The sequence below is a fragment of the Triturus cristatus genome, chromosome 10 (assembly GCF_964204655.1).
Source record: "Triturus cristatus chromosome 10, aTriCri1.1, whole genome shotgun sequence".
In the NCBI taxonomy this organism is placed as follows: domain Eukaryota; kingdom Metazoa; phylum Chordata; class Amphibia; order Caudata; family Salamandridae; genus Triturus; species Triturus cristatus.
Window position 1 is genome coordinate 964,523,103 of NC_140593.1, and position 12,433 is coordinate 964,535,535.

General features: G+C 44.4%; 1 protein-coding gene across 1 annotated transcript in view; it reads left to right on the forward strand.

The window, feature by feature from the left end:
- Positions 1-12,433, forward strand: part of SMG1 (SMG1 nonsense mediated mRNA decay associated PI3K related kinase) — a 1,471,505-nt gene that overhangs the window by 1,149,497 nt on the left and 309,575 nt on the right. The window contains exons 49-50 of the mRNA XM_085628855.1: positions 10,672-10,944; positions 11,134-11,368. Coding sequence (XP_085484981.1) covers positions 10,672-10,944; positions 11,134-11,368 — 508 coding nt within the window. The remainder of the gene's footprint in view (positions 1-10,671; positions 10,945-11,133; positions 11,369-12,433) is intronic.

A 12,433-nucleotide genomic window follows, 5' to 3' on the forward strand; every position in this document is an offset into this window, starting at 1 on the left:
GTCCTTGTGGTTGGTTGCCCTCTAGGTTGGGGTGGCTTGGTGGTTTGTTGTCCCGGTCTGTCTTGGGACTGGTCCCATTCCTGGCTCAGGATGAGGGGGGTGGGCTTCCTACGTGTGCCATGACTTTTATGCCTCTTCTTCCCTTCGGGGCACAGGGATGGGAGTTTGTCTATGTGCGGGCAGGGTGGCTGCGCAGGTCTCTGCTTGTTCTTCTTTCTTCTTTCCCTGCCCTTGGGGTCTGCGGTGTTGGCACCACCTTGGTGGTGGTGTTAGTCACCGTTCTTTCCAGTTTTTCTGCTCTTCGCACACTGTTTCCATGCTCCGACAGTTTTTTATCTGGTGGTTCCGCGTTGTGGTGCGGAAAAGTTCTCCGAAGAAAACTGACGTGGGCGCATCGGGGCAGGTCTTAAGTGACCTCGCTGACATCACGTACGCGGACGATGCCTGGGCAGAGTCGCGTGCTGTCGCAAAAAGTTTCCGGATCCAGTCTCACGCCTGGGGATAATTCTACATGAAGGAATCTGCGGCTGGAATCGTCTCTACCAGATACATCGTTACCGAAAGTAAGTAACTCGTACATCTATTCTAAGGTAAGGAATATATCACTAACGTGTCTCTTTCAGATGCACAAGTTAGTTACTTATGTAATGATATATCTGTAAGTGACATTAGTTAGTGATAGATTCCTTACCCCCCGCCCATCCTCCCCTTTCTTCGAACTGATTTCTGGGGTTAAGATTATCCCTTTCAGGGCCCTAGTTTCAAATGCACCAGTAGTCGGTCTCTGGCATGGCTCTGTTCCTGGCGCGGAAAGTCGTGTACAGAACTGACGTCAGTGCGCGTGGGTGCGTCTAAGTAGCTCCAGCAACGTCATCTCAGCGACTACGGCGCCAGCGACATACGCGGAGCCGTGCGACGACGCCTACCGATGCGCAGGGGTACTGCTGCCAAAAACTTTCCGGATCCAGTCTGACGCCTGAGGATATTCTAAGGTAAGGAATCTATCACTAACTAATGTCTCTTTCAGATACATCGTTACACAAGTAAGTAACTTGTACATTAATCTGCAACCTTATTATAATCTCGGAATTATTAAATACTGGCAGTACGGGGTGTCATTGTGATTGGATCCCCATTGTGTGAAGAACAAGCCAATAGCCTCCAAATTTGCTGCATGTCAGACAGGCAAAAGTTTGGCACCCCATTTTCAGATGGTTTCTACAGTAATGGATTTCCCTCTACTCGCGGCTTACAAAAGATTGACGCTGAGTATAGGCAAAGAGAATGCCTGTTTAGCACTGTACCTAATATAATTATTAACAGTTTTGTAGATGCTGTTCTCCGTCATGTGATTCTCTTCCATATCAATAAATGTAGAAATATCTCTGCACATGTAAAATCTGTGTAGTAGTTTGTCAACATGGAAAGGCCTGGCATTCCCAAGGAGGTAAACATAAGGGTGACTACTGAGCTTGGTTACACCTAGAGCAGAAGAGGAGCATGATGGCTCCCTTACCATGCTCGGGCTGGTGGACTGTGAGATTGAGCATCCAACTTCCCTCTGCTGATCCCTTGTGCAAGCTCGCTCCCTGTCCCTGAATGTGTTGTCATCTATACTTTGTAAGAGCAAGAGTCTAGGAGCAGATGATGTATACATCTTTCTCATAATGCCAGGGCTACTTCCTCCTACAACAAATAAGGCTCACAAGGCAAGGTGAGAAGAGAAACACCTCAGGAAAAAGTACCGAAAAAATAACTCTTCCACAAAAATGCAGCTAAGCTGGCAGTCAAGAGATAACATTTCTGCAGAAGGTTTTCAGCCAAAAGTAGCCTTACAGAGGCTATTCGAGGATGCTTCTCAGTGTGCAATCAATTGCTTTTTACTCTGCACTACATGATTGGACGGCTGGTAGATGTTGCCCTTCTTAAAGGTTCAGTGTCTGTTACATTGAGTGTACACAAGCCCGTTAGAGCCGATTGGTTGTATTTTTAACTAGAAGGAAGGCAGAGGCAATAACATATTACCTCCATAGCCATGATTTCTTTAGTAAAACTTTTTTATTGAGATTATTGTTTTTTTTAAAATAAGTGTTCCATGAATCCTGCTAATTTAGTAATTTTCTACTGTTAAATAACGGAGAACTAGGATTACATTTAATTCTCGCTAGTTCATTCATTTGTTCATGTGTCATATTGGACATGGTTTCCGGGATTACTAGAATAATGAATGTTAAATGAAAGTAATGGCTTATTAGACTGGTAAGATTTATATTGATCAAATTAAAAGAAAATTATTTCACCAGGATCCCTTGAGAGGCCCACAGACATGCAAATAGAGATTAGTAGTTAGGATTTCTTATTACTTTGCTTACTTTTTTCCAATTGATTATAATTTTCTTTGTTGTAGAGATGCATTTTTTATTAGATGTTATCTAAAAGTGTACTGGTAATTTTTTTTCTCCATTGTGATTGTATACATTTTAAGATTGTATTGCAAATATTTGTAGGTTGAATTGATAAAGAACTTAGCAAGGCTATAGGAATTCATGAAAAAGGTAACATGGCTACAGTCCTTTATTAAGAAAATAAGGTATCAAATAGTATTGAGCAATTTGTGTATTACATTAAACCAACCACTTCTAAACATTCCAAAACTAGTTTATTATTACTTTGATTGAATGGCAGATTGAGGGAATACCTGTGACAATGCAGCCAAAACCACAACTAAAACTAGTTAGCCACTACAAATAAAAGTACCACACTATTTCGGTGAGAACGGTTGAAAATAAACAACTGTGTGAAAATATATTCATAGCATGTGTGGATTTTGATACACCTGCTCTGCATATTCCTGCGTCTAGTTTTAGACTCAGATGTTTGCAGTTTGTTTTTAAGTTCAGTATAGTCCTCACGAAGGATTCTAGGGCCTCCATTCAAGCCTTCACACTCATACCGCTTACAGTTCCATCTGGAACGTGGCCTTATTTGCCATCACATCTCTCGGGTTATTAGCCAGCTGCAAACACTCGCCAGATAAGGGAAATTCATTCAGATTCACAAATATAGGGTTGTTCGCAGGACCAAAGTTCTTCCCAAAGTGGTTTCACCTTTTCACCTAATTCAGACCGTAGAGCTCCTTGGCTTCTTTCCGCAACCGGAAGCAGTAGCGGAAAATGTTTTACACACACTTGATGTCAAAGAATCTCTTATCTACTACTTTGACCGGACCAAGCCTTTTCTGAAGTCTAATCCACTCTTTGTAGCCTTCTCAATCTTGCAAAGGTCATCCAATTTCTATTGCAAATATACAAGATGGATACCCGGGTATATATTCAAGCTTGCTACATGAAAGCTAAGACAATCTTACCTGTGCCCCTCAACCCCAGCATGGCGCATTCTACCCGTAAGGAGCAACCATGGCTTTCTTGCGAATCGTTCCACTAGCTGGCATCTTCGTATCAGCCACTTGGACAACTCAGCACATGTTTACCAACCACTATTGTGTGGACACATTTTCCTCATCTCATCTTCCACCTTTCCTTCGATAGTCTCCTTGTTAATACCCATGATCACAGAACCATGCTGTGAGAAAGTGCCATCTTTCTTGCATGGTATGCCCCCACTTTTTGCTGAATTGCTGAATGTACTTTGACTGAGTGTGCCCTGGACTCCTGCCAATCAGGTGCCCAGGGCCTATGTTCCTTCCCTAAAACAAACCAAACCCAAATTGGCAAACCCTGGCCACATGTCAGCCCCTGGTAAATGGTACCCTAAGTACCCAGGGCTTTGTGACCAAGGAAGGCCTCTAAGAGCTGCAGCACTCCTTGTGCCACTCTTAGAGGCCCTGTACCCTTACACACACACACTGCCTTTGCAGGCTGAGTGTTTGGGTGCAAGACAAAAACAAAGTCGACATGGCACACATCCCTGTGTGCCATGCCCATCACATACACTGCCATGGCATACATCAGTCACCCCTCTAGCTGGGTGCCTTATGACAATGGTGTGGGCGCAGGAGCAGGAGCCCTGTGCCCCTACAGTGCCCAGGTGCATTCCTGAGCCCTGTAAGTGCATTGCTGCCATTTAAGAGTACATGGTGCTGAGAGCTCGTCAAACACGAGCTCCACAGCACCATAATGGCAACACTAAAGACTGAGAAGTTTGGTATCAAACTTCTCAGCACATTAAACCCACACTGATGCCAGTGTGGGATTTAATGTACCCAGCACCCCAGAGGGCATCTTAGAGGTGCCCCCTCGAACCTAACCTGCAAATCCACGTCTGCTCTGAGGCTGCCTAGGCTGCCACCCAGCAGACATATTGCTGGACCCCTGGGTAGGAGAGCCCCTGCTCTCCTGGTCCTGCAACAATGCACATCCTGGGCAAGGTGCTAAATCTCCTCCCCCAGTATGGGCTGGGGGAATCTTCAAAGGCATGCCGCCTCTGTGAGCTTCCCCAGGCCCCTGCAACCCCCCACTCTGGCGGGAAGCTTTGGCCGGAAACCCCAAAAAAGGACAGGGGATGTGCCAGCCTGCCAACCCCACCCCTCAGGTGGGGGAGGCGAGGTGAAGCACATCTCCGGGCTCTCGCCATCTTGAAGATGGGGAGCCCTACCCTATCAGGACTAGGCTACTGCCCCCCTCCCACAGGAGAGAGGCAGGATAGGGGGTGTACCCACCCCAGGACAGGGACCCATTGGTCCCTGCCCTTCACCTACCTGTAACGCCCCTAAATCTAGTATTTAGGGGCACCCTGAACCTTCCTTCCCCAGATTCCAAACTACAAAGAGCAAGAAGAAAGAAGACCTGCCCTGCAGCTGCTGAAAAGAGGAAGACACCAACTGCTTTGGCCCCAGCCCTACCGGCCTGTCGACCCTCGAACCTGCTCCTGCCCGGCATTTCTTGTGGCTAGCAACCTCACCAACCCCGGAGGACCTGTCTACCCTTTGGCTCTAAGCCCCTGGGACTCCCATGAGTAGAGGCTCTACTCGAAACCTATCTCTAACCCCTGGCAGCAGCCCGGAACCGCGAACCTAGCACACTCTGCACCAGCCGAGCCTGGCCAGTGCCGGAGTGAACAAAGACCCTGAGGACGACCCCACGGCGACTGTGACCCCGAGTCCGGCACCCAAGGACCTCCCTCGACACTCCGGAAGAAGCCTGCAGCCTCAGAACCAGGTCCCCCCCCAACCGCGATCAACAGAGGGTAAGATTTCCCGACACCTAAAGGCACCCCTGCCCGCAGCGCCCCACGGCCCCCTGTGCCCAATCCCGGGGTACCTACCTATCCTCCAACTACCCAACTTACCTCTCGAAGTGGTGGTGGCACCTGAAGAGTCCTCATCCCCGAGCTTGCAGTCTTTTTCTTAACCGGAGATTTCTCATTGAAATCCATTGAGCGCCCGAAGGCTCAAAAGCACTCTTCACCCAGCCGCCCGAGTGGCCCTGGCAGTGAAAACTCTACTCCTACCTACTTCCCCACTTGCCCTGAGTAAGTGACCAGGAGCCCAGCTCCCACAGCCGCATGGCTTGCCAGTCAGCAGCCACCAAACAAGCCCCCCCCCCCCTATCCCTTATAGGATAACATTGGGCCTAACTCTCTCTGCAGCCGGCCGCCCTAGAGCCGCTGAGGGTGAACCAACTGTACCTACCTGACCCTGGGAGACCCCTGAGTCTGTGCCCAGAACTTCAACTCTGCCAGTCGAGTACTTACCCTTAAACCGCAAACTCTAATTTCCTCATAGGGTAACATTGACTGGCTTTTTCCTGAAATTTCTTCCAAGTGTGGACTTTTCAAATCTTCAAATATTCACCAAAAATCAGCCGAGTGACAAAAACAAATTTACTACCTGCTCTTAGGTGAGCTCCCAGTGCTGGATCTTGGTGCCCAGCACTGACTCTGAAAAATATCTACAACTGTACTTACCCTTAACTCAATTTTCTTCCATAGGAAACCATTGACTGTTTTTCTGTGAAATTTCTTCTAAGTGTCGATTTCTGCAATCTTTAAATATTCTTCAAAAATCGTATAATATCTGAAAACGTAATTACTTACCTGTTTTGGATAAAGGTCCCAATACTGAGTCTAGGCACCCAGTACTGGATTACAAAAGTAACGAGAACATACTGTACCTGTAACCTGCATTTTCGTCCATAGGTAATCATTGACTGTTTTCTCTGAAATATTTTTTAAGTGTCAACTTTTAAAATAGCTAAATGTTAGTTAAAAATCATTACAGTACTTAAGTCGACTTTCATCACTTGATTCTGAGAACTGACCCAGGACTGAATCTAGGGTCCAGTCCTGGAATTCCAAAAGTAATCTAAAAAGTAATCTGTTGCAAATAACTTGAATTTACCATTGAGCTCAATGTATTGTGTTTAAAAATAGTTGCCTACTGCAACCACTTGTAACTGTTTACTAAAGTCTATTGCATATTGCAAAAGTATTTATATGAAACATCTACTGTTGAGAAAGTATATTTTAACTCCAAGTGTTGGTTCTTAAATAAAACAAGCATATATTTTTTATATATAAACCATTGGCCTAGAGTTCAGTTATTGAGTGTGTGAAACCATTTGTTGACTGAGTGTGGACAACAAATGCTTTACACTGTCCTCTGGTACTGCCTTACTGCTCGACCAAGCTACCACTTTAGAGAGTAAGATAATATCTAACTTTAACCTCTGTCAAACCCTGGGGGACTGTACACCCTGTACCTATTAAGGAACAGTATATACAGAGCCACTTTCTCACACATGCTCTCCAGCAAAAAGCATTACTAGATGTTGGAAAGTGCCCCTTTTTAGGTCGAGCCTGTAACAGCGCGCATGCCCTGTTCTGGCGAAGACTTCATGTAGGGGCTTCTAAAACTAACCTAAGAATCGCACACGCTCATGTGTGTGCTTTTCATTTTGGCCCATGCTATTGGCCTTTGCGTGCGTCTTTTTAACAAAGACAGCACGCAAATGGCCAAAGGCGGGCGCATTGCTCAGCCCATGGCCTATTGGTGTCGGTTACCCGCAGGCCCGACATCTGTTTGCAATTATCGTGCACAGAGGCGTGCGCGATAATAGGAAACAGATGTCTCGGTGTGGTGCGCACACGCTCACCACTCGTTTTGTTTGTTATTCTCGTCTCATTTTTCAGTATCCTCAGTATCCTCTGTTCAAGCTCCTTATCTCTGTTAAACACTAATGAGTCGATGGTACAATTATTGATCAGGAAACCGACAGCAGAAAGACAAATAATCCTGCCCTGCTGCAGACACATCTCCCAGTTACAAACCGAATCCATGTACCCGGCAGCTAGTAAGACAAACGGGCACTTATCTGGCATGTGTTGGAAAGTGCTTCAAATGACTGAGACACTCGACCCAACTCCCCCCGTCCCATCCTCAGCCAGGCTCCACCTCAGAAGGTTAAGGCGTAACCAGTGACGAATCGACCTTGAGTCCTCAAGTGAAGCCTGTCAATGTTTAACAAGACTGGTATTGAGGACGCCATTTCCCACATGGTTACATAGTCGATGTTATGTTACTGCGTCTATGCTTGTTGGCTGTCCTGACGCATTGACTCATGGCACGATTGTGTCGGATGTTGCTTTTCCTCGGCGGATCACTTTCCACAGAGCTCATGCAGAATACACAGATTCCTGATATGCTCTTTTTTTACCCGGACCTTGTTAGAATAATGTTTCCCCCTGCTGGATACGAATAAAGAACTTTACACTCCTCAAAGTTTGATAATATTAGAACAAAAAAAGAAGTATGTCCAAATCACCGTTTTTCTTCTGCACTAATCCGCCACCATTTCTTGGTTTATTATTCGTAAACAGTATATATATATACTATTTTATTTTCGGTTACAGCAAGCTGTTTACGTCTACGATGCTCCATGTTATTTGAACATGGTACTAAACGTCACCACATTTTTATCACTTCAAACTTTGGCTGTTGCAAAAAGACAACAACTCCGCTTTAACATTAGAAATAGGTCCCTGTTGTGTTGTAGCTGACATTATATTTGCTATAAATACAAACATTTACTTTTCTTTAAGGCAATGTAAACCAGACGGAGGACCTTGAAATACTTTGATTTGGCTCTGTTATCTGGTACTGCTGCTTAAAAAGGCTCGAAACAGATTTTAATTATAATTGGGAAGTTCAACAGCCACTTCAGAGCGCTGTAGGCAGACTGCAAGAAAATTCTCAACTATTACATTTTGACAAAATAGAGACGCGCCATTGATCGTTAAATATACCGCTCCTTTATTCTACACCGGCACGCACGAGACGCATCGCCATTTAAAAGTGCAGGTGCTGACACCGAGCCGCTATATTAGCATCGCCTTTCCTGCGTCAGCAGGCTACTTCCGTTAGAGGGAGCCGTGGCATTTCCTTAAAAGATTTTTCAAGATGCAATTTTCCTTCGTAGTAGGGTTTATAATTCCTAGTCCACTCCAAAATGGTTGTGTATTAAATCTGTATTCCTGAGGCAGTCACAACAAACCACATTACTTATGCACTGCCATATTTCCTCGCATTATGTTGAAGGAGCTTGGGAGAGTATGGCTCAAAAGCGTGCACTGAGATTAGCTCGTTTATTTACCCATTTGCACAAACTCCTCCGAGTCCTATGGGGAATGGAGTGCTTTACAGGAGCACTGGATTTCAATGCACATTTTTTTTTTTCTTGCTACAGAAGATTAAATGGTGTGCCTGAAATCACACAGCTTGGTGCACCCACGCCGAGACTTGATCTTCGTTCTCTGCTGTAGGATGTGAGGTCAGCAGACTGCCATCCTAGGGTGGTCTTTAGACTGGCTAGATAGAGCCCCAGACTCGAGAGAGGGGCATTTGTGGGTTTTATCTGGCGTAATGGTCAGAGCTGCGGGAACAGGTCTCGCATTTACACGAGTTTGAGCTATTGGCATTGTAAATGACAATGCCTTTTATTTATGTCTTGGTTTTTTAAACATAATCAAAACGCATTGTCATTTGCAATTCCAATAGTTTAAGCTCGCGTAAATGCGAGACCTATTTCATTGCAAATGCTTGTTTATATGGTCACCCCCACTTTTTGCCTGGTATTTGATGCAATTTTGACTGAAGTGCACGGAGTTCCTGCTAACCAGGTTCACAGTGCCAGTGCTCTTTCCCTAAAACAAAGTAACTGTCCAATTGTACTCCAATTGGCTAGATCTTTAGCATCTCTAAGTCCCTAGTAAATGTTACACCTAGGGCATGGGTTCCAAAGATGGTCCCTAAGGGCTGCAGCTTGTATTATGCCCCCCTATTGGACTCCCAGACATATTGAATGCAGCTTGCTGTTCTAGACTGCGTATCATGGTGCACACCATTAATGAAAACACAAGATGGCACACTCACTGTGTCATGCCAAAGTCACTTCATGGAAGTAAGTAAGTCACCCCTATAGCAGGCCTTGTAGCCCATTGGCAGGGTGCATTATATTACATGTGAGAGCATATCTGCATAAGCAGATATGCTTGTGTGCTGTCTAGTCCATTTACTAAATGGTACAAGTGAACAGGCAAGCCATCTTGAGTATATGTACTAGGCACTGGTCATTACAGGTTCCCCAGCTACATGATGGCTTCACTGAAACCTTTGGTGTTTGGTATCAAACACCTTGTCTTAATAAATCTGTATTGATACCAGTAGTGGATTTATGAAGATATACACCCAGAGGGGTCATTAGAGGTGCCCCCTGAAAACCAACCATCCTCTTAGTGTGCTGGCTGACTGGTCTCTTCCAGCCTGCCACCACAGACGTTTCTGACCCCCTGCAGGTGAGAGCCTATGCTCTCCAAGGCCAGAAACAATGCCTGCTTAGTTGGAAGGTGTTCACACCTCCAGCAGGATGGCTGTGATTGAGCATATTAAGACCAGGGGCTTCAAATCCCCTGCCCTCCTTTGAAATGCGACCCCGGCTTCCCCAGACCTGGGAGATGCTGCCCCTTGCCCGGAGGTCCATCTGGCACCAGGAACGGTGGGAAATTAGATATGCACCACCAGGCTAGTCGCACCCTAGTGCTGGAACGAAACTTGAGCGCCCCGTCCCGCCCCCCCTCCTGCAATGTATATATGGGGGTCCTCCTCCGGACTCACTTGAGAGCTCTCAGGCCATGGTACTGTGCTTGCGGGGCCCCCTGGTCCTCCAGGTTGGGGGCCCACACTACATGAAAAGCCAGCTTCCTACAATAGGCTAAGGGGTAATTGTATCTAAAAGTATGTAATGTTAGGTAAAGTTCAACCATAGTTAATGTGAGGAATGTAGCTTATATCCCTACTGACCACTAGGCCCTCATATTTAATCCTGGGGCATCGTTAGTTGGTCGTTTAGTGCCACAGTTACATTTTTGAAATGGCCGTTCTCAAAATGAGTGCTATTTAAAGATGATGAGTGGACATTTAGCTCATGAATATACATATTCAGGGTCATGAGAATATGTTCTCTTTACAATCTCTACACTAATAGGAGTTGCATATGTTTAATCCTGATCTGTATGCTCCTCCTTTGTAACCAATTGTACCCCTATGTGCGTAAATACAGTTTCAGTTTTGAAATACCACCCCTTTCTGTTTTGTAAATATCAATTATTTTAAATCAGTAAAATTGTTTATAGTTATATAAAATATTTTTGTTGCAGATATGAAATGCAGTATGCACCACAGCCCCCTCCAGCTGTATGCCAGTTCATAAATGCTACAGAGATGACTCTCCAACGGTACGCAACAGATATAAACAACAAGCTCATAAGGCAAGTCGAACGACTTAAACAAGAAGCTGTAACTGTGTCCGTTTGTGAGGAGCAGCTGAAAGAAATTGAGCGCTGCATTAAGGTGTTCCTTCATGAGAATGGAGAAGAGGGATCCTTGAGCCTAGCGAGTGTTATCATTTCTGCTCTCTGCACACTTACAAGGTGAGTTTGAAGGTATCTTATTTTAATGATGGGGAAGGTCCTGAATTGTCTCTTGTATGTCACTTGATGGCACTCTATGCAGTTTGTAGTAACAGTGTGGTTTTGTTTTCACACCATTTAATTGGCTGTCAATGGCTATAGAAAACATATGCCTACAATTAAATGTTATTGATTATGCTTTGTATACAGGCGTAATCTGATGATGGAAGGCGCTGCATCCAGTGCTGGAGAGCAGCTGGTTGATCTTACATCAAGGGATGGTGCATGGTTCCTGGAAGAGCTCTGTAGCATGAGTGGGAACGTGACTTGCCTGGTACAGTTGTTGAAGCAGTGCCAAATCATCCCTCAGGATTTAGATATCCCTAACCCAGTGGAAGCCTCAGAAGCTGTTCATTTGGCAAATGGAGTTTATATCTCACTTCAGGTAAGTTATTTTGTTTTTCTGCTGACTTAAACGTTCAGACAATGACAGAAAAGCAATTTTCTCTTATTAAAAATGCAAAACATAAGAGTACAATTCTAAGTGATTTAATTAGCTCACAATGGAACGTGTAGCTAATTGTAGAATTGGTATTTAACTTGTAAAGCTACAGGAATTCCATGAAAAAGGTAACTCTGTTATGGTCCTTTATTCAGAAAACAAAGTATTATTAATGTTTCTCTTGATGTAGATTGAGACTAAGAAGCACTTTCATACCCAATATTAATAATTTTTTGACTAGGAGGGATTTCCACTTATTTTCATCAATTTCTGTATTAATAGACCTACCAGTCCCATCTTTTAAAGTAAACACTTCTGTGTTTGATGGACAGAAATGTTATGGACGGCGAGAAATGGAGCTGTCAATTCAGAACGTTTTCATGGTTCTGCTCATTTACTTATTTATTCAGTTATTGGTGTTCATCCTCAACAAGGAACCTTCACAATCATAGCCATATTCGATGTGATAGAACTGCTTTATCAAGGCTCAAAACAAATTTACTAACTACTAAATGTGCCTGACCTGGATACATTATTTTGATCCAGCTGCAAATTATCAATGAAATGCAGTCTTTAAGTCAGTGTATTTTTGGAGTTACCAAAAAATTGTGCAAATCATCTCAGTGAATAACTTCTTTAGCACCTATTATCACCATTGAATGCCACCTGTTCTCACATTGCCTCTGTCAATTTTCTTTTCCTTAAAACTGAAAAGTGACACTGATTAAAAGAAACTTTAAAATTTCAGCAGAGATTTGCATTGCTGTATCTAGCTACTAGGAATATGTGCGCTCCGACTTTGTAAAAATGAAAGGAGCTAAGTGAATGTTAATGGTGGGTGTACTCTTTGGCAACTTATGGGCTCAAACGTTTGGCCCTCACCTCTTGGGGCCAGTGAAACATGAATCTTGTTTAGTTTTTGTCTCAGAATGCTGTATAAAATCCTCCTGTTTGTCGGCATCAGTACAGGAATGGTTTACATTCTGTGCATAGCTCTGCCAATTATTT